A 22,161-nucleotide genomic window follows, 5' to 3' on the forward strand; every position below is an offset into this window, starting at 1 on the left:
CATGGAGTGTAGCAGGGAGTAAGGGAGTGTAGCAGGCAGGCAGAGAGTGTAGCAGGCAGTCATGGAGTGTAGCAGGGAGTAAGGGAGTGTAGCAGGCAGGCAGAGAGTGTAGCAGGCAGTCAGGGAGTGTAGCAGGCAGGCAGAGAGTGTAGCAGGCAGTCAGGGAGTGTAGCAGGGAGTAAGGGAGTGTAGCAGGCAGGCAGAGAGTGTAGCAGGCAGTCATGGAGTGTAGCAGGGAGTAAGGGAGTGTAGCAGGCAGGCAGAGAGTGTAGCAGGCAGTCAGGGAGTGTAGCAGGCAGGCAGAGAGTGTAGCAGGCAGTCAGGGAGTGTAGCAGGGAGTAAGGGAGTGTAGCAGGCAGGCAGAGAGTGTAGCAGGCAGTCATGGAGTGTAGCAGGGAGTAAGGGAGTGTAGCAGGCAGGCAGAGAGTGTAGCAGGCAGTCATGGAGTGTAGCAGGGAGTAAGGGAGTGTAGCAGGCAGGCAGAGAGTGTAGCAGGCAGTCAGGGAGTGTAGCAGGCAGGCAGAGAGTGTAGCAGGCAGTCAGGGAGTGTAGCAGGCAGGCAGAGAGTGTAGCAGGCAGTCAGGGAGTGTAGCAGGGAGTAAGGGAGTGTAGCAGGCAGGCAGAGAGTGTAGCAGGCAGTCAGGGAGTGTAGCAGGCAGGCAGAGAGTGTAGCAGGCAGTCAGGGAGTGTAGCAGGGAGTAAGGGAGTGTAGCAGGCAGGCAGAGAGTGTAGCAGGCAGTCATGGAGTGTAGCAGGGAGTAAGGGAGTGTAGCAGGCAGGCAGAGAGTGTAGCAGGCAGTCAGGGAGTGTAGCAGGCAGGCAGAGAGTGTAGCAGGCAGTCAGGGAGTGTAGCAGGGAGTAAGGGAGTGTAGCAGGCAGGCAGAGAGTGTAGCAGGCAGTCAGGGAGTGTAGCAGGCAGGCAGAGAGTGTAGCAGGCAGTCAGGGAGTGTAGCAGGGAGTAAGGGAGTGTAGCAGGCAGGCAGAGAGTGTAGCAGGCAGTCAGGGAGTGTAGCAGGGAGTAAGGGAGTGTAGCAGGCAGGCAGAGAGTGTAGCAGGCAGTCAGGGAGTGTAGCAGGCAGGCAGAGAGTGTAGCAGGCAGTCAGGGAGTGTAGCAGGGAGTAAGGGAGTGTAGCAGGCAGGCAGAGAGTGTAGCAGGCAGTCAGGGAGTGTAGCAGGGAGTAAGGGAGTGTAGCAGGCAGTCATGGAGTGTAGCAGGGAGTAAGGGAGTGTAGCAGGCAGGCAGAGAGTGTAGCAGGCAGTCAGGGAGTGTAGCAGGCAGTCATGGAGTGTAGCAGGGAGTAAGGGAGTGTAGCAGGCAGGCAGAGAGTGTAGCAGGCAGTCATGGAGTGTATCAGGGAGTAAGGGAGTGTAGCAGGCAGGCAGAGAGTGTAGCAGGCAGTCAGGGAGTGTAGCAGGGAGTAAGGGAGTGTAGCAGGCAGGCAGAGAGTGTAGCAGGCAGTCAGGGAGTGTAGCAGGCAGGCAGAGAGTGTAGCAGGCAGTCAGGGAGTGTAGCAGGGAGTAAGGGAGTGTAGCAGGCAGGCAGAGAGTGTAGCAGGCAGTCAGGGAGTGTAGCAGGGAGTAAGGGAGTGTAGCAGGCAGTCAGAGAGTGTAGCAGGCAGTCAGGGAGTGTAGCAGGGAGTAAGGGAGTGTAGCAGGCAGGCAGAGAGTGTAGCAGGCAGGCAGAGAGTGTAGCAGGCAGTCAGGGAGTGTAGCAGGGGGTAAGGGAGTGTAGCAGGCAGGCAGAGAGTGTAGCAGGCAGTCAGGGAGTGTAGCAGGGAGTAAGGGAGTGTAGCAGGCAGTCATGGAGTATAGCAGGGAGTAAGGGAGTGTAGCAGGCAGGCAGAGAGTGTAGCAGGCAGTCAGGGAGTGTAGCAGGGAGTAAGGGAGTGTAGCGGGCAGGCAGAGAGTGTAGCAGGCAGTCAGGGAGTGTAGCAGGGAGTAAGGGAGTGTAGCAGGCAGGCAGAGAGTGTAGCAGGCAGTCATGGAGTGTAGCAGGGAGTAAGGGAGTGTAGCAGGCAGGCAGAGAGTGTAGCAGGCAGTCATGGAGTGTAGCAGGGAGTAAGGGAGTGTAGCAGGCAGGCAGAGAGTGTAGCAGGCAGTCAGGGAGTGTAGCAGGGAGAAAGGGAGTGTAGCAGGGAGTAAGGGAGTGTAGCAGGCAGGCAGAGAGTGTAGCAGGCAGTCAGGGAGTGTAGCAGGCAGTCAGGGAGTGTAGCAGGGAGTAAGGGAGTGTAGCAGGCAGGCAGAGAGTGTAGCAGGCAGTCATGGAGTGTAGCAGGGAGTAAGGGAGTGTAGCAGGCAGGCAGAGAGTGTAGCAGGCAGTCAGGGAGTGTAGCAGGGAGTAAGGGAGTGTAGCAGGCAGGCAGAGAGTGTAGCAGGCAGTCAGGGAGTGTAGCAGGCAGGCAGAGAGTGTAGCAGGAAGTAAGGGAGTGTAGCAGGCAGGCAGAGAGTGTAGCAGGCAGTCAGGGAGTGTAGCAGGGAGTAAGGGAGTGTAGCAGGCAGGCAGAGAGTGTAGCATGCAGTCAGGGAGTGTAGCAGGCAGGCAGAGAGTGTAGCAGGCAGTCAGGGAGTGTAGCAGGGAGTAAGGGAGTGTAGCAGGCAGGCAGAGAGTGTAGCAGGCAGTCAGGGAGTGTAGCAGGGAGTAAGGGAGTGTAGCAGGCAGTCATGGAGTGTAGCAGGGAGTAAGGGAGTGTAGCAGGCAGGCAGAGAGTGTAGCATGCAGTCAGGGAGTGTAGCAGGCAGGCAGAGAGTGTAGCAGGCAGTCAGGGAGTGTAGCAGGGAGTAAGGGAGTGTAGAAGGCAGGCAGAGAGTGTAGCAGGCAGTCAGGGAGTGTAGCAGGGAGTAAGGGAGTGTAGCAGGCAGGCAGAGAGTGTAGCAGGCATTCAAGGAGTGTAGCAGGGAGTAAGGGAGTGTAGCAGGCAGGCAGAGAGTGTAGCAGGCAGTCATGGAGTGTAGCAGGGAGTAAGGGAGTGTAGCAGGCAGGCAGAGAGTGTAGCAGGCAGTCAGGGAGTGTAGCAGGGAGTAAGGGAGTGTAGCAGGCAGGCAGAGAGTGTAGCAGGCAGTCAGGGAGTGTAGCAGGGAGTAAGGGAGTGTAGCAGACAGGCAGAGAGTGTAGCAGGGAGTAAGGGAGTGTAGCAGGCAGGCAGGGAGTGTAGCAGGCAGGCAGGGAGTGTAGCAGGCAGGCAGGGAGTGTAGCAGGCAGGCAGGGAGTGTAGCAGGCAGGCAGGGAGTGTAGCAGGCAGGCAGGCAGGGAGTGTAGCAGGCAGGCAGGCAGGGAGTGTAGCAGGCAGGCAGGGAGTGTAGCAGGCAGGCAGGCAGAGAGTGTAGCAGGCAGGGAGTCTAGAAGTCAGGCAGGCAGGCAGGGAGTCTAGCAGTCAGGCAGGCAGGGAGTGTAGCAAGCAGTCACAGAGTGTAGCAGGCAGGCAGGGAGTCTAGCAGGCAGGCAGGGAATCTAGCAGGCAGGCAGGGAGTCTAGCAGGCAGGCAGGGAGTCTAGCAGGCAGGCAGGGAGTCTAGCAGGCAGGCAGGGAGTCTAGAAAGCAGTCATGGAGTCTAGCAGGCAGTCAGGGAGTAGCAGGCAGGCAGAGAGTCTAGCAGGCAGGCAGGGAGTGTAGCAGGCAGGCAGGGAGTGTAGCACACAAGCAGGGAGTGTAGCAGGCAGGCAGGGAGTGTAGCAGGCAGGCAGGGAGTGTAGCACACAAGCAGGGAGTGTAGCAGGCATGCAGGGAGTGTAGCAGACATGCAGGAAGTATACCAGGCAGGCAGGGAGTGCAACAGGCAGGCAGGGAGTGTAACAGGCAGGCAGGGAGTCTAGCAGGCAGGCAGAGATTCTAGCAGGCAGGCAGGGAGTCTAGCAGGCAGGCAGAGAGTCTAGCAGGCAGGCAGGGAGTGTAGCAGGCAGGCAGGGAGTCTAGCAGGCAGGCAGGGAGTGTAGCAGGCAGGCAGAGAGTCTAGCAGGCAGGCAGGGAGTGTAGCAGGCAGGCAGGGAGTGTAGCAGGCGGGCAGGGAGTGTAGCACACAAGCAGGGAGTGTAGCAGGCAGGCAGGGAGTGTAGCAGACATGCAAGAAGTATAGCAGGCAGGCAGGGAGTGCAACAGGCAGGCAGGGAGTCCAACAGGAACACAGGGAGTGTAGCAGGCCAGGCAGGGAGTGTAGCAGGTAGGCAGGGAGTGTAACAGGCAGGCACGGAATCTAGCAGGCAGTTAGGGAGTCTAGCAGGCAGGCAGAGAGTGTAGCAGGCAGGCAGGGACTGTAGCAGGCAGGCACGGAGTGTAGCAGGCAGGCAGGGAGTGTAGCAGGCAGGCAGAGAGTCTAGCAGGCAGGCAGGGAGTCTAGCAGGCAGGCAGAGAGTCTAGCAGGCAGGCAGGGAGTCTAGCAGGCAGGCAGGGAGTCTAGCACACAGGCAGGGAGTCTAGCACGCAAGCAGGGAGTCTAGCACGCATGCATGAAGTGTAGCAGGGAGTGCAACAGGCAGGCAGGGAGTGTAACAGGCCAGGCAGGGAGTGTAGCAGGCAGGCAGGGAGTGTAGCAGGCAGACAGGGAGTGTAGCAGGCAGGCAGGGAGTGTAGCAGGCAGTCAGGGAGTCTAGCAGGCAGGCAGATAGTCTAGCAGGCAGGCAGGGAGTGTAGCAGGCAGGCAGGGAGTGTAGCAGGCAGGCAGGGAGTCTAGCAGGCAGGCAGGGAGTCCAGCACGCAAGCAGGGAGTCTAGCACGCATGCAGGAAGTGTAGCAGGGAGTGCAACAAGCAGGCAGGAAGTGTAGCAGGCCAGGCAGGGAGTGTAGCAGGCAGGTAGGGAGTGTAGCAGGCAGGCAGGGAGTGTAGCAGGCAGACAGGGAGTGTAGCAGGCATGCAGGGAGTGTAGCAGGCAGGCAGGGAGTGTAACAGGCAGGCAGGGAGTCTAGCAGGCAGGCAGAGTGTCTAGCAGGCAGGCAGGGAGTCTAGCAGGCAGGCAGGGAGTGTAGCAGGTAGGCAGGGAGTGTAGCAGGCATTCAGGGAGTCTAGCAGGCAGGCAGAGAGTCTAGCAGGCAGGCAGGGAGTCTAGCAGGCAGGCAGGGAGTCTAGCACACAGGCAGGGAGTCTAGCATGCAAGCAGGGAGTCTAGCACGCATGCAGGAAGTGTAGCAGGGAGTGCAACAGGCAGGCAGGGAGTGTAGCAGGCAGGCAGGGAGTGTAGCAGGCAGGCAGGGAGTGTAGCAGGCCAGGCAGGGAGTGTAGCAGGCAGGCAGGGAATGTAGCAGGCAGTCAGGGAGTGTAGCAGGCAGGCAGGGAGTGCAGCAGGCAGTCAGGGAGTGTAACAGGCAGGCAGGGAGTGTAGCAGGCCAGGCAGGGAGTGTAGCAGGCAGGCAGGGAATGTAGCAGGCAGTCAGGGAGTGTAGCAGGCAGGCAGGGAGTGCAGCAGGCAGTCAGGGAGTGTAACAGGCAGGCAGGGAGTGTAGCAGGCCAGGCAGGGAATGTAGCAGGCAGGCAGGGAGTGTAGCAGGCAGGCAGGGAGTGTAGCAGGCAGGCAGGGAATGTAGCAGGCAGGGAGTGTCCATAAGGACTTCAGGTCCTCCATAAGGACCTGAAGTCCTTATGGAGAGGGATTTCCCTTCCAAACAATAATCAGTCTCCCTCTCTTCATAAGTCATAAGTCAAACAATAATCAGTCTCCCTCTCTTCATAAGTCATAAGTCAAACAATAATCAGTCTCCCTCTCTCCATAAGCCATAAGTCAAACAATAATCAGTCTCCCTCTCTCCATAAGCCATAAGTCAAACAATAATCAGTCTCCCTCTCTCCATAAGCCATAAGTCAAACAATAATCAGTCTCCCTCTCACCATAAGCCATAAGTCAAACAATAATCAGTCTCCCTCTCTCCATAAGCCATAAGTCAAACAATAATCAGTCTCCCTCTCTCCATAAGCCATAAGTCAAACAATAATCAGTCTCCCTCTCTCCATAAGCCATAAGTCAACCAGAGTCTTCAATAAAGGTATGTAGTTGTGATTTAAATGTTTATTTAGTTTATTTAATTCTCATTGTTTTGTATATATAAAACTAAAATTAATCTTTAAAAAATTTATTTTTTTGTGAATATTTTTTGGCGTTTGGAACGGATTAATTGTATTTACATTAATTCTTATGGGAAATATTGTTTCAAGTTTAGGCCTTTTCGAATTTAGGCCGACCTTCAGGAACGGATTACGGCCGAAAAACAAGGTTCCACTGTATGCAAAAGTATCACTGGGAAGAGAAAGTTGCTTTACAAAGATATATTGAAGCCTGTTATACCATATGGAAATATGTATAAGCAAAATTAGTCTTCAACACTGTATATGTCTTATGTGAAGTGCAATCCTGATTTTGAGTTAGGTTCTAAAAAAAAAAATTTATTGGCACTACCACACCACTCAACACCAGTGGGCGTATGGGTGACGGCGATGGCGATGAGGACAGCCTCGATGGTTTCTGGAGTAGACGAGAGTCAACAGATGTGCAGGGCATGGCGCCGGTGGATGACCCAGGAGGCATCCTGCTTGGAGGTATAGTACTTGTCTACTTGCAAAGAAATACTTGAAAATAGAGTAAGGCCTTCTGGTCCATACTAGGTAGGCCCTTCTCGAACTCAACTCCTCTCGCTCATGTATTAATCTAATTTATTTTTTAATCTACCCTAGAAGGTAATTTTAATCACTGTACATGACATGTTGTCCCACTCATTTACAGCTGTTATTTTCAAACCTGTACATTCCTATTACCTTTCTGTATCTGATTTTATCCAACTTAAATCAGTTGTTTTGAGTTCTCTCTTGGGTTGATATCTTCAGTACCTAATTATATATCCTTTATTTATACCTGTTTTCCACTTGTATACTTAAGTCCTCATTCTATCAAGAGTGCTGGTTCAGGGCTCTTACTTTATCTTCTTATGAAAGATTCCTCATACAGTGAAGGAATTTTGTCATCCTTCTCTCTCTGTTTCCCAATTCATTTTTATTTTTTTTTTTTTTTTTTGCCAACAAGCTGGCCATATCCCACAGAGGCAGGGTGACCTAAAAAGAAAAATGAAAGTTTCTCTTTTTAACTTTAGTAATGTATACAGTAGAAGGGGTTACTAGCTCCTTGCTCCTGGCATTTTAGTCACCTCTTATGACACGCATGGCTTATGGAGGAAGAATTCTGTTCCACTTCCCCCGTGTATACATTCTGCAGTGTGGAGACCAGAGCTGTGCCATGTAATCTAAACAAGTCCTTACTAATGATGTGTAGAGCTGTAGAATATTTATACTTACCTATATACCATATTTTGCAGCTTATAAGACTTCTTTTAGTTTCATTGGCTTGGCATCAGACTTAACTGAGAGAGCTACAGCCCACCCCACACCCCAAACTTATAGTTCCCCTCACTGACCTTCAGTTTATAGGACGCAGGGTGGTTTTTGGAGACATCTTATGGAAAAAAATGTGTCTGATAAGCCGTGAAATATGGTAAGCTTCAGGAGCAAAGCTATCCTCATGGTGTTCCATCATCAACAAAAAATTGAAGGCCTCTGCAGTAAGTAATGTCTTTGAAAAGTGAATAGATCACATCTAAGAGTCTAAACAGCCCCTGGCTAACTATAGCATTCTCAGATACATTGGCAGAACGTAGAACTATGAAAAAAATTGAGTAAAAACAATAATCGACAACACTAACCTGGCCAGTATAAATACAGCAAGTCCTCGACTTACAGACACATTGGGGATCTCCTGAATGTGTATAATATTCATAATACAGGAAATCTTCAACTGTTAAACACGTTGGGGACCTGTATTGTGTATAATAATGATATTATACACAATAATGACTCAGATCACAAATATGACAGGATAGATAACGAGAACCTTCAAAACTAGGGATGCCAGACCCATAATGACACTCTTCAGATTGCTTGTTCTATCTAGGCTGGAATATTGCTGCACACTAACTGCACCTTTAAAGGCAGGTGAAATTGCTGACCTAGAAAATGTACAGAGAACCTTCACATGCACAACTGAGATAAAACACCTCAGTAACTGGGAACACTTGAAGTTCCTAAACCTGTACTCCCTAGAATGCAGGCGGGGGAGATACATGATCATATACACTTGGAAAATCCTGAAAGGATTAGTACGAAACTTGCACATGAAAAATCACTCCCTATGAAAGCAAAAGACTCGGCAAATGATACAACATTCCCCCAATGAAAAGCAGGGGTGCCACTAGCATGATAAAAGACAACACAGTAAGTGTCAGGGGCCCCAAGACTGTTCAACTGCCTCCCAGCATACATAAGGGGGATTACCAATAGACCCCTGGCAGTCTTCAGGCAGGCACTAGACAAGCACATAATGTCAGTACCTGACCAGCCGGGCTGTGGTTCGTACGTCAGTTTGTGAGCAGCCAACAGTTACAGCCTGGTTGATCAGGCCCCTGACCCACCATGAGGCCTGGTCACAGACCAGGCCGCAGGGGCGTTGACCCCTAGAACACTCTCCAGGTATACTCCAGGTAATGATATTTTACACAAAACACAAGAGCCTTAACATGTTTATAAATCAAAGACTTACTACTATATCTCAAAAAACTCTCCTGTGCTCCACATGTTAGTGGCTTTCTTTTGTGCTTAACAATATTTTATTACATATAGATTACATTATCAGTATACCACAGAAAAGAAGTAAATTATTCGTATTTTGTAAAACAGTGATATAAAAAATGACCTTGAGAAAACTTCTAATATTTTGTTAAAGTTGGTAAAATAATTCATAGTAAATGAACCTTCTGTCCCAATTACTGAAACAGTAAATAAACCAACTTTTTCCTTGACTGTGGGATCCAACCTAGCCAGAAAAATCCCAAAGTGCCGAGCTCACCTTTGATGGTGAAAGTGTTTCTTTTTTTTGGATCACTCTGCCTTGGTGGGAGACGGCCGACATGTTGAAAAAAAAATTTACCCAAGTTACTCTTCTATCTGTGTGCCTCTGGCAAGACAGTGTTAGTGTGAATGATGATGTTTCGTTTTTGGTTCACCCTGCCTTCATGGAAGACAGCCAGCATGTTAAAATAAAAAATTATCTGAGTTCTCGAGATCTATCACCACCTACTCCCTCAAACAATCTCAATCATAAATTTACTGTACAACGCCAGGAAATAAAACTTTCATACCTTTGTTCATATATAAGAAAGCTGTACATCTGCCATCACCAACTACCTTACCATTTTAATCAATACTACACTCACTTTAAATGTAATTACAATACTATTTTAATATCGAATTTGTATATGTTCAATTTACACTTTAGAATTTCTATTCTGTTTAATAGTCATTGTCTCCATACCTGTACTCTTATTAAATAAACTACATAAGTTTCAAGAAAGCACGTTGATGCTGGTGAAAGGTTCTTGATTCAAGGAATTAGTGCTACCCTCTTTCTTGAGTCAAACCTGATTGTTTCCTGTCTCTCCCAGGTTCTGTATGAACCTCATACACTTGGCCCTTGACATGAATATACTAATGTGCAAGTATGGGTATACAGGAGTGGGCGGTGCAGCAGGAGGCGAGGGTGAAGGCGTATCAGTGCAGCACGACCTCTTCCCTCCCTTGGGTTGGGACCCTTCTGGTCCATTCTGTCTAGGTCTTTGGCTCACCTCCTGTACACGCTGCCATAATTGTGCTGCGCTCCTCTACGATGAAGAAATCATGGCCGGCTGGAGACCCGACGACTCTAATCTCAACACCAAGTGAGTTTCTGTTATTCTCTCAGTGGATATTTGATAAACATAAACATTAGAGCAAGTGATGACTTATATTACATTGTTTATTGTATAGTGAAGAGCACTGCTGATTAAATTCACACAGTATACATTAGTTACACAGGTATTTCATTCTTTCTTCAGTAGGTGTGACTTGGACCTGACTAGCATGGGCCAGTAGGCCTGCTGCAGTGCTGCTGCTTCTTATGCTCTTATATCTTCACACATGCCTCACATATATTGCCATTTTTAACATAATGTTACTCTCTTTTAAAAGTACTTCACTGGCTTATGCTCTCTCGTATCATTTACAAATTAAGACTTGTGAAATTGTAATAACATGATTGCAAACAAACCATGGAACAGGTGAGGTTTGAACCCATGGCACTGGCCTGAGTTTTAGAACTCACTTGCCATGGCTTCACACTCCACCCATTCTGTGGTTTATTTACAAATTATTTTGCCAAAAAGCTGTGAGGTTTTTTTTCCACAGATGTACATTTTGTGAAAAGATGACTGTGCCGCTGCTTACTATCACAATATATGATCTTCGGCAAGAACCGAGACCATGTAAAGAAGGAGAAGACTCTTCAGAGTCTGGCAAACCAACACCAGGTAGTGTCATAGACTTTCCTTCGTGAATAAAAGTTTTGCATGTAAACGTTAAGTGAGCAACTACTTATACTGAAAAATATAATGGAGGGCTGTGTATTTCAGTTTCAGTCAGGGATCCTCTTCAACACATCTCTTGACTGAGGTTTCTGTTGAAGAGTTTGAGTCACTTTACATTGATCACTTGTTTGTCACTTTAACCCTTTGACTGTCGCGGCCGTATATATACGTCTTACGAGGTACCGTGTCTGACGTATATATACTCATAAATTCTAGCGGCTTCAAATCAAGCAGGAGAAAGCTGGTAGGCCCACATGTGAGAGAATGGGTCTGTGTGGTCAGTGTGCACCATATAAAAAAAATCCTGGAGCACGCAGTGCATAATGAGAAAAAAAAAACTCTGACCTTTTTTTTAATTAAAATGCCAACTTTGTGGTCTATTTTCATATAGTATTTATGGTTGTATTCTCATTTTCTTGGTCTCATTTGATAGAATGGAAAACATATTATAGAAGTAGAGGTGATTTTGATTGATTTTACTATAAAAAAAACTTGGAAATGGAGCTCAAAGTAGGGAAAATGTTTGATTTTTGCCAATGTTCAAAAGTAAACAAATGATGTCATTGTCCAATAAATGTCCAACTAGCCATTCTAATATGCAGTCATGAATGGGTTGATGTTATTTATACAATTATTACAGTATTGCAGTAGTCTGCATAATAGTAAGTCTTCTATTTTTTGTTTGAATAAAAATTCAAAATAGAAAGCAAGAGTAATATCAGAGGGGCCTGGAGACATGACTGATGAACAAAGAAAATGTTATTTTAGAGCCAGGAATGTCTGCATTGTTCGTTCTGGACCTTATTTTGAAATTGTCATATTTTTTAATTTTCGTGAAATTGGCCAAATTGCAAATTTCTGATCACATTATTGGGTAGTTGAAATCGGTAAATGGGCAGTTTCTTGTACTCATTCAATAGAAAAAAATGGAGTTCTAAAGAAATAGCTATGAGTTTGGTCGACTGGAACAATGGAATTAGCCGAAAATAGGGCTCAAAGTGGGCGAAATTGCCGATTTGTAAATATCGCCGAGGTCGCTAACTTCGCAAGAGCATAATTCCGTCAGTTTTCCATCAAATTTCGTTTTTGTTGGTGTCATTACAATCGGGAAAAGATTCTCTATCATTTCATAAGAAAAAATATTTTTTTTTTTTAAATTTTGCGACACCAAGAGACACCTCAGGATTGGGGGTTGTGACAGTCAAAGGGTTAATCTAAGCATGTCAAAAGCTCTTGAAGGAGAGGTTAAAGTGCTGTAAGCTGACTTGACTACATAGGGTGTTAATCCTCTGATAAATATGACAGCAACTTTGTCATATATGTGACTAAAGAATCATAACAAAATTAACATGGCCTTCAAATTGTTTACCAAAAACTTAAATATTTGCTAAAATATCACCAAGGCCTTCCCAGATTTCTAATTTACCACATGTGATTATTTTCCAGCTCCCACTGGAGGTACAGGTGACGCTTCTGAGCGAAGCTGTCATCCAGGTGACTCCTCAAAGGATGACTGGAAGCCATACTGTCAGTTAAAAGATCAAATAGGATCTCAACTGCAAAAAAATGTAAGCATAACACAGACAGATATTTTATGGATTTTTTCAACCTGTTGGCTGTCTCCCACCTAGGCAGTGTGACCTGAGAAAGAAGAAAACTATAAAGTTTATTTTTCTACATTTAGTAATTTACACAGAAGGGGTTATAATTCAATTCAATTCAAATTCAAATATTTATTTCCTTGTAAAGCTTACAATGTGTGGTTTACATGTTATAAGATTTTAATTACAAATTCAATTCAATTCAATTCAAGTTTATTCTCTATAAGGGTTACAATGTGGGGTTTACAGGTTTGGGTATTGTGTGGTTTACATGTTATAAAATACTAATTACAGAGGGGGCCACTAGGACACCTAGCATGGCTAGGCATTTCGGGCAGACTTAGATTAATTTTTAACATTAAATCCTTACAGATTATGGTATTAAGGCTAAGTGACTACATCATAATTTGTGAGTTTAGCAATGTGAATGCTTTTGTTTTGGCACAATACAAAGTGTCTATATTGGAGTATCATAGGCAAACTTATGACTGGTTAGGATTTATTATTTCAAGATTAAGATTAGTATTTCTGGGTTTATAGTCAGTGGGTGAGTGAGTGTAATTGTGAACCACCAGATGGTTATCATGTAGTTAGTTGTCAGGGTGGATCAGGGAGATAAGATGTTTTCTAACTGTAGTTTTGAAAGTGATGAATGTGTCTGCAGTTCTAGAGTTTTCAGGTAGAGTGTTCTGGATTTTAGGTCCTTTGAAATACATTGAATTTTTGTAAAGGTTTAGTCGAACATGGGGAATGTCATAGAGATGTTTGTGTCTGGTGTTATGCCTGTGGATCCTGTCACAACTATCAAGAAAGCATTTTAGGTCAAGGTTAATATTGGAATTTAAGGCACTTAGGCAGACTAATACCCATTCTTATGCTATATTGATTTAGGTTGTTTGAGCAGTTCATTTGAACATATTAGTAGATTCTTCTTTCAACAAACCGGCTGTATCCCACCAAGGCAGGGTGGCCCAAAAAGAAAAACGAAAGTTTCTCTTTTTAAATTTAGTAATTTATACAGGAGAAGGGGTTACTAGCCCCTTGCTCCCGGCATTTCAGTCGCCTCTTACAATACGCATGGCTTACGGAGGAAGAATTCTGTTCCATTTCCCCATGGAGATAAGAGGAAATAAACAAGAATAAGAACTAGAAAGAAAATAGAAGAAAACCCAGAGGGGTGTGTATATATATATGCTTGTACATGTATGTGTAGTGTGACCTAAGTGTAAGTAGAAGTAGCAAGACGTACCTGAAATCTTGCATGTTCATGAGACATAAAAAAGGACACCAGCAATCCTACCATCATGTAAAACAATTACAGGCTTTCGTTTTACACTCACTTGACAGGACGGTAGTACCTCCCTGGGCGGTTACTGTCTACCAACCTACTACCTAGGATTAGTAGATACGTAATTATATAATACAGTGGTACCTCGAATTTCGAACAGCTCCCAACTTGAACAATTATGTAAGTGTATTTTGGGGGGGATCTGAAACAGACTAATTTACATTATTCCTTATGGGAACAAATTCGTTCGGTATTGGCACTCGAACAGCCTTCTGGAACGAATTAAGTTCATAACTCGAGGTACCACTATATGTGCAATCTTAGTCACTTTATTTGTAATGCATGCAAATAAGATAGGAATGATCTGAACCTTGGTGGCATTCTCAAGTGACTAGTCATTCATATTTAATACTGGACTGATTATGAATGGTTCCAGCCACAGTACAGTAGGGCCCCGCTTTACGGCATTTCACTTCACGGCGTTCTGCTAATACTACGGTCATTTCAAGTTATGACCAAAACTCGCTATACTGCTCCCCCCACCTGACTTTCTAATATGGTCACCGCTCTCCACCCAGTTTGTTTGCATTCTCTGTGAGATCCGTAAGCACTAAGTCTCTCCATTATGTCTGGTAACTCCAAAATTTCAAGTGTTTTTAAAAGTTATTTCATATTTTATATATACTCTGATAATTATACTTATGTATACCTGTACCTAAATAAACTTACACACTGTGCTGGCATGCAGGTACACATTAAAATCAGTAAGAGTGTTTTATGTCTCGAAACGCCATATTAGTATAATAATAATCACCGAGTCTCATTTAAATGTCGTATATTATGTTAATATACACATTTTCATTAATGCATCTATGATATTTTTTCAAAATTATATAATAAATACGATGCATAACATATAAAGATGATTAATACACTCCACAGTAGAATAAATAAACATAAATATGAGATGTGGTAGCCAGACAACTGGCACAAATGACGCCATATTAGAAATAATAATAATAATAATAATCACCGAGTCTCATTAAATGTTGAATATTACGTTAATATGCACATTTTCATTAATCCATCCATGATTTTTTTTTTCAAAATTATATAATAAGCACGATACATAACATATAAAGATGATAAATACACTCCACAATAGAATAAATGGTGGCCCGGTGGCCTGGTGGCTAAAGGTCCCGCTTCACACATGGAGGGCCCGGGTTCGATTCCCGGCGGGTGGAAACATTTCGACACGTTTCCTTACACCTGTTGTCCTGTTCACCTAGCAGCAAATAGGTACCTGGGTGTTAGTCGACTGGTGTGGGTCGCATCCTGGGGGACAAGATTAAGGACCCCAATGGAAATAAGTTAGACAGTCCTCGATGACGCACTGACTTTCTTGGGTTATCCTGGGTGGCTAACCCTCCGGGGTTAAAAATCCGAACGAAATCTTATCTTAATCTTATCTTATCTCTTAAACATAAATATGAGATGTGGTAGCCAGATAACTTGTACAAGTGACAGCAAGAATAACATTTTCTCTAGTCTGACATAAGAGAAAATGTGTTATTGGGGGTAACTGTAGAAAATTATTCCTTTCGTATGTATGTAAGTAAATTTATTCAGGTATACACAAATACAGTTACATAGATTATCATACATAACAGCATATGTGTAGAGAACCTGGCATAACCCAAAAAAGTCAGAGTGACTTATTTCCATTGACTTCACTTAGAGCTTCATTTCTTCTAAAAATGGTGTTACATGAGAATGGGAGTGTTCTTCTTTATTTATTCTACCATATCAATGTAGAGACAACTTGTACACAATGTCACCTGTACACAAACCAGCCATGTAGACTTTGTTTGTTTACAAAACTTGCGTTCGCCTGGTTTGTTTATATAACTCTGAGCCTGTCCTCTGTCATGTACTCATTCTCTCTCTCTCTCTCTCTCTCTCTCTCTCTCATTTATTCATTTTATCTCGTTTACTCACCTCTGACCCTACATTAAGACTACAAATATTTTAAGATAAGTAATGAGTGAACTGTATATGCATTTTATCATTCTGGGATGCTTAAATATCATAGAATAATATGTGTGGGTGGGGTGGTCTGGCTGACTACCATACATACCACACTTGATTTCTTACAATAAATACTACTCGTCTCACCCTAGATTAAGACTACAAATATTTTAAGGTAGTAGGTTGGTGGACAGCAACCACCCAGGGAGGTACTACCGTCATGCCAAGTGAGTGTAAAACGAAAGCCTGTAATTGTTTTACATGATGGTAGGATTGCTGGTGTCTTTTGTCTGTCTCATAAATATGCAAGATTACAGGTCACACTACACATACATGTACACATTTATTTGTACACACTCATCTGAGTTTTCTTTGATTTTATCTTAATAGTTCTTGGTCTTATTACTTTTCCTTTTATATCCATGGGGAAGTGGAATAAGAATCTTTCCTCCGTAAGCCATGCGTGTTGTAAAAGTCAACTAAAATGCCGGGAACAATGGGCTAGTAACCCCTTTTCCTGTAAAGATTACTAAAAAGAATAAGAAGAAGAAAATTGTCAAAGTGGGAAGTATGAATGTGCGTGGATGTTGTGCAAATGATAAGAAAGAGATGATTGTGGATGTTATAAATGAGAAGAAACTGGATGTCCTGGCTTTAAGTGAAACAAAGCTGAAGGGGGTGGGAGAGTTTCAATGGAGAGGAATAAATGGGATTAGGTCAGGGGTTTCAAATAGAGTTAGAGCTAAAGAAGGAGTAGCAATAATGTTGAAGGATAAGCTATGGCAGGAAAAGAGGGACTACAAATGTATTAATTCAAGGATTATGTGGAGTAAAATAAAGATTGGATGTGAAAAGTGGGTTATAGTAAGCACGTATGCACCTGGAGAAGAGAAAAGTGTAGAGGAGAGAGAGAGATTTTGGGAAATGTTGAGTGAATGCGTGGGGAGTTTTGAATCAAGTGTGAGAGTATTGGTGGTTGGGGATTTCAATGCTAAAGTGGGTAAAAATGTTATGGAGGGAGTAGTAGGTAAATTTGGGGTGCCAGGGGTAAATGTAAATGGGGAGCCTTTAATTGAGCTATGTGTAGAAAGAAATTTGGTAATAAGTAATACATATTTCATGAAAAAGAGGATAAATAAATATACAATGTATGATGTAGCACGTAATGAAAGTAGTTTGTTAGATTATGTATTGGTGGATAAAAGGTTGATGGGTAGGCTCCAGGATGTACATGTTTATAGAGGGGCAACTGATATATCGGATCATTATTTAGTTGCAGCTACAGTTAGAGTAAGAGATAGATGGAAAAAGAGGAAGGTGGCAACAGCAAGTAAGAGGGAGGTGAAAGTGTATAAACTGAGGGAGGAGGAAGTTCGGGTGAGATATAAGCGGCTATTGGCAGAAAGGTGGGCTAGTGCAAAGATGAGTAGTGGGGGGGGGGGGTTGAAGAGGGTTGGAATAGTTTTAAAAATGCAGTATTAGAATGTGGGGCAGAAGCTTGTGGTTATAGGAGGGTGGGGGCAGGAGGAAAGAGGAGTGATTGGTGGAATGATGAAGTAAAGGGTTTGATAAAAGAGATAAAGGTAGCTTATGAGAGGTTTTTACAAAGCAGAAGTGTTATAAGAAGAGCAGAGTATATGGAGAGTAAAAGAAAGGTGAAGAGAGTGCAAAAGGAGAGCAGATGATAGAGTGGGAGAGGCACTGTCAAGAAATTTTAATGAAAATAAGAAAAAATTTTGGAGTGAGTTAAACAAGTTAAGAAAGCCTAGGGAAAGTATGGATTCGTCAGTTAAAAACAGAGTAGGGGAGTTAGTAGATGGGGAGAGGGAGGTATTAGGTAGATGGCGAGAATATTTTGAGGAACTTTTAAATTTTGAGGAAGAAAGGGAGGCGGTAATTTCATGCACTGGCCAGGGAGGTATACCATCTTTTAGGAGTGAAGAAGAGCAGAATGTAAGTGTGGTGGAGGTATGTGAGGCATTACGTAGAATGAAAGGGGGTAAAGCAGCTGGAACTGATGGGATCATGACAGAAATGTTAAAAGCAGGGGGGGATATAGTGTTGGAGTGGTTGGTACTTTTGTTTAATAAATGTATGAAAGAGGGGAAGGTACCTAGGGATTGGCGGAGAGCATGTATAATCCCTTTATATAAAGGGAAAAGGGACAAAAGAGATTGTAAAAATTATAGAGGAATAAGTTTACTGAGTATACCAGGAAAAGTATACGGTAGGGTTATAATTGAAAGAATTAGAGGTAAGACAGAATGTAGGATTGCGGATGAGCAGGGAGGCTTCAGAGTGGGTAGGGGATGTGTAGATCAAGTGTTTACATTGAAGCATATATGTGAACAGTATTTAGATAAAGGTAGGGAAGTTTTTATTGCATTTATGGATTTAGAAAAGGCATATGATAGAGTGGATAGAGGAGCAATGTGGCAGATGTTACAAGTATATGGAATAGGTGGTAAGTTACTAAATGCTGTAAAGAGTTTTTATGAGGATAGTGAGGCTCAGGTTAGGGTGTGTAGAAGAGAGGGAGAATGCTTCCCGGTAAAAGTAGGTCTTAGACAGGGATGTGTAATGTCACCATGGTTGTTTAATATATTTATAGATGGGGTTGTAAAAGAAGTAAATGCTAGGGTGTTCGGGAGAGGGGTAGAATTAAATTATGGGGAATCAAATTCAAAATGGGAATTGGCACAGTTACTTTTTGCTGATGATACTGTGCTTATGGGAGATTCTAAAGAAAAATTGCAAAGGTTAGTGGATGAGTTTGGGAATGTGTGTAAAGGTAGAAAGTTGAAAGTGAACATAGAAAAGAGTAAGGTGATGAGGGTATCAAATGATTTCGATAAAGAAAAATTGGATATCAAATTGGGGAGGAGTGTGGAAGAAGTGAATGTTTTCAGATACTTGGGAGTTGACGTGTTGGCGGATGGATTTATGAAGGATGAGGTTAATCATAGAATTGATGAGGGAAAAAAGGTGAGTGGTGTGTTGAGGTATATGTGGAGTCAAAAAACGCTATCTATGGAGGCAGAGAAGGGAATGTATGAAAGTATAATGGTACCAACACTCTTATATGGATGTGAAGCTTGGGTGGTAAATGCAGCAGCGAGGAGACGGTTGGAGGCAGTGGAGATGTCCTGTCTAAGGGCAATGTGTGGTGTAAATATTATGCAGAAAATTCGGAGTGTGGAAATTAGGAGAAGGTGTGGAGTTAATAAAAGCATTAGTCAGAGGGCAGAAGAGGGGTTGTTGAGGTGGTTTGGTCATTTAGAGAGAATGGATCAAAGTAGAATAACATGGAAAGCATATAAATCTATAGGGGAAGGAAGGAGGGGTACGGGTCGTCCTCGAAAGGGTTGGAGAGAGGGGGTAAAGGAGGTTCTGTGGGCGAGGGGCTTGGACTTCCAGCAAGCGTGCGTGAGCGTGTTAGGTAGGAGTGAATGGAGACGAATGATACTTTGGACCGGACGATCTGTTGGAGTGTGAGCAGGGTAATATTTAGTGAAGGGATTCAGGGAAACCGGTTATTTTCATATAGTCGGACTTGAGTCCTGGAAATGGGAAGTACAATGCCTGCACTTTAAAGGAGGGGTTTGGGATATTGGCAGTTTGGAGGGATATGTTGTGTATCTTATACGTATATGCTTCTAAACTGAGCACCTCTGCAAAAACAGTGATGTGTGAGTGTGGTGAAAGTGTTGAATGATAATGAAAGTATTTTCTTTTTGGGGATTTTCTTTCTTTTTTGGGCCACCCTTCCTCGGTGGGAGACGGCTGACTTGTTAAAAAAAAAAAAAAGGTAATGAATGAACTGTATATACATTTTTTCACTCTGGGATGCTTAAATGTAATAGACTATTATGTGTAGGCGGGGTGGCCTGGTATGGTAGCCCAGCTGACTACCATACATACCACACTTGATTTCTTACAATAAATACTACTTGTCTCACCCTAGATTAAGACTATAAATATTTTAAGGTAAGTAATGAGTGCACTATGTGTGTATTGTACTTTTTTATTGTTTTTTGATGCCTGGTTCTATTGTTGACTTAATATATGTTAGTGTAAACTTGTTACCTAGTATTTGTACGCATTTGTAAGGGGAAAAAAGGGTGTTCCACTTTACGGCGATTTCCGCTTTACGGTGGTAGCCTGGAACCTAACCTGCCGTATAAGTGGGGCCCTACTGTATTAAGGTGTTTATTCTCTAGAAAATTTTTGTAAGCATTCACGAAAAAATTATAGATACCCCTCAAAGGAATTTTTCTTTTGTGAGGTTATGGAGCTCATGATGTAAATAGTGATGATACATTTACGTAATAGTAGGTAGTAGGTTGGTAGACAGCAACCGCCCAGGGAGGTACTACCGTCCTGCCAAGTGAGTGTAAAACGAAAGCCTGTAATTGTTTTACATGATGGTAGGATTGCTGGTGTCATTTTTTCTGTCTCATAAACATGCAAGGTTTCAGGTACGTCTTGCTACTTCTACTTACACTTAGGTCACACTACACATACATGTACAAGCATATATATACACACCCCTCTGGGTTTTCTTCTACAGTGGACCCCCGGTTTGCGATATTAATCCATTCCTGAGAGCTCATCGTAAACCAAAATTATCGAAAAACGAATCAGTTTTCCCCATAAGAAATAATAGAAATCAAATTAATCCGTGCAAGACACCCAAAAGTATGAAAAAAAAATTTTACCACATGAAATATTAAGTTTAATGCACACAAACTGAAGAAGACATGCACAGTTTGTAGTACTCTACTAACAGTAGAATACATGACACTTACCTTTAATGAAGATCTGGTGATGATTGTTGGGATGGGAGGAGGGGAGTGTGTCGAACTTATTGTTTAGAAGGGGAATCCCCTTCCAATAGGACTTGAGGTAGCAAGTCCTTTTCTGGGGTTACTTCTCTTCTTCTTTTAATGCCACTAGGACCAGCTTGAGAGTCACTGGCAGCCTCACCATGCCTAATCACACTATGTATGCCACTACGATTCTTAAATCTTTCAAACCAACCTTTGCTGGCCTTAAATTCACTCACATCACCACTAGTTGGAGGCAATTTCTTTACCAAATCGTCATGCAACTGCCTAGCCTTTTCACAAATGATCACTTGAGAGATGCTATCTCCTGCTGTCTGTTTTTTATTTATCCACGCCAATAACAGTCTCTCAACATCTTCTAACACTTGCGGTCGCTGTTTTGTAATCACAGTTGCACCTTTTGCAACAACAGCTTCCTTGATTGCCATTTTCCTGGTCACTGTAGTAGAGATGGTTGATTGGGGTTTTGTATACAACCTGGCCAGCTCCGACACGTGCACTCCACTTTCATACTTTGCAATTATCTCTTTCTTCATTTCAATAGTCATTAGCACCCTTTTTCTCGAAGGGTTGGCACTAGAAGCTTTCTTGGGGCCCATGGTGACTTATTTTGCAGAAACAAGCACCAAAAGCACTGTGATAATATGGAATGTACCGAATGTATCCTTAGATGCGAGCACACTGGCTGGCTTGTAAACACTGGCACACACGTGGACATGTCTCGGACGAATCGTATAACGGATTTTTTAATGAACTGAAGCAAAAATTTTGCGTTAAAATGTATCGAATACCAGATTTATCGGATACTGATGGCATCGCAAACCGGGGGTCCACTGTATTTTCTTTCTAGTTCTTATTCTTGTTTATTTCCTCTTATCTCCATGGGGAAGTGGAACAGAATTCTTCCTCCGTAAGCCATGTGTGTTGTAAGAGGCGACTAAAATGCCGGGAGCAAGGGGCTAGTAGCCTCTTCTCCTGTATATATTACTAAATGTAAAAGGAGAAACTTTCGTTTTTCCTTTTGGGCCACCCCGCCTTGGTGGGATACGGCCAGTGTGTTGAAAGAAAGAAACATTTACGTAATGTTCAGAAATGTATTTTAATACTTGTATGTTAGAGTTGATCATTGTCATAGGTGATTCATCATGGATGATCACATGAATTGATTCATCTACACTGTGTTGAGGGTTTAATTGTTAGCATATTATTAACTACATAATAGAGAGAGAACCCTTCATGAGGGGGTTCCTAAATACTGCTCAAGGAATTGTGGCTACCCTGTTGGTCCTCCAGTGAGACCCAATTGTCTCCTGTTACCCCAGGCACTGTATGTCCCTTATGGGGTTAGTGCTTCCCCATGAATATACAGTGGAACCTCTACTTGCGAGTTTAATCCATTCCATGACCTTGCTCGCAACTGGATTTGCTCGTTTGCAGAGTCAATTTTCCTCATTTAAATTTATTGAAATGCAATTTATCTGTTCCATTGGAATTCTGTACTTCAATTATTTCACTAATATCAAATCTATGGCTTATTTATCCATTCTATCAAATGAGACCAAAAAAAAGAGAATACAACCATAAAAACCATTCAAAATTACCACTAAGGGGTGGCCTATTTGCTGAGAAGTGAACTCCATTATTTATGCTTAGATTTCTTTCTTTTTTGGTGTATGTTAAGAAGCATCTTTCCATCATACATTGCCCAAGTTTCAATAAGATAGTCCAACAAACAAATGAGATACAATTCCCGAGATCAAGAGCAAGAGCCCCTCACCAGTGTCAAGGAACCTGCCTTGAGGTTTGCTCGCTTGTGGAAATTTTGCTCACCTATGGAAGCAAAAAATCGACCCATCGACTGATCGTATTTGGAAAAACTCGCACGTGGACACGCTCGCAAGTAGAGGTTCCACTGTACTAATAATTTTGGAGAGAGAAGTAGAGACATAGGTAGGGTTCATTAACAGCTAA

The 22,161-nt window shown here is 43.7% G+C and overlaps 1 protein-coding gene across 4 annotated transcripts in view; it reads left to right on the forward strand.

Moving 5' to 3' along the window:
* Crag (DENN domain-containing protein Crag) overlaps positions 1-22,161 on the forward strand; it is a 201,919-nt gene that overhangs the window by 171,193 nt on the left and 8,565 nt on the right. For all 4 annotated transcript variants that reach the window (XM_070098409.1, XM_070098410.1, XM_070098412.1 and 1 more), the window contains 4 exons: positions 6,397-6,518; positions 9,535-9,739; positions 10,245-10,366; positions 11,870-11,991. In XM_070098409.1, coding sequence (XP_069954510.1) covers positions 6,397-6,518; positions 9,535-9,739; positions 10,245-10,366; positions 11,870-11,991 — 571 coding nt within the window. The remainder of the gene's footprint in view (positions 1-6,396; positions 6,519-9,534; positions 9,740-10,244; positions 10,367-11,869; positions 11,992-22,161) is intronic.

The sequence above is a fragment of the Cherax quadricarinatus genome, chromosome 62 (genome assembly GCF_038502225.1).
Source record: "Cherax quadricarinatus isolate ZL_2023a chromosome 62, ASM3850222v1, whole genome shotgun sequence".
Classification (NCBI taxonomy): domain Eukaryota; kingdom Metazoa; phylum Arthropoda; class Malacostraca; order Decapoda; family Parastacidae; genus Cherax; species Cherax quadricarinatus.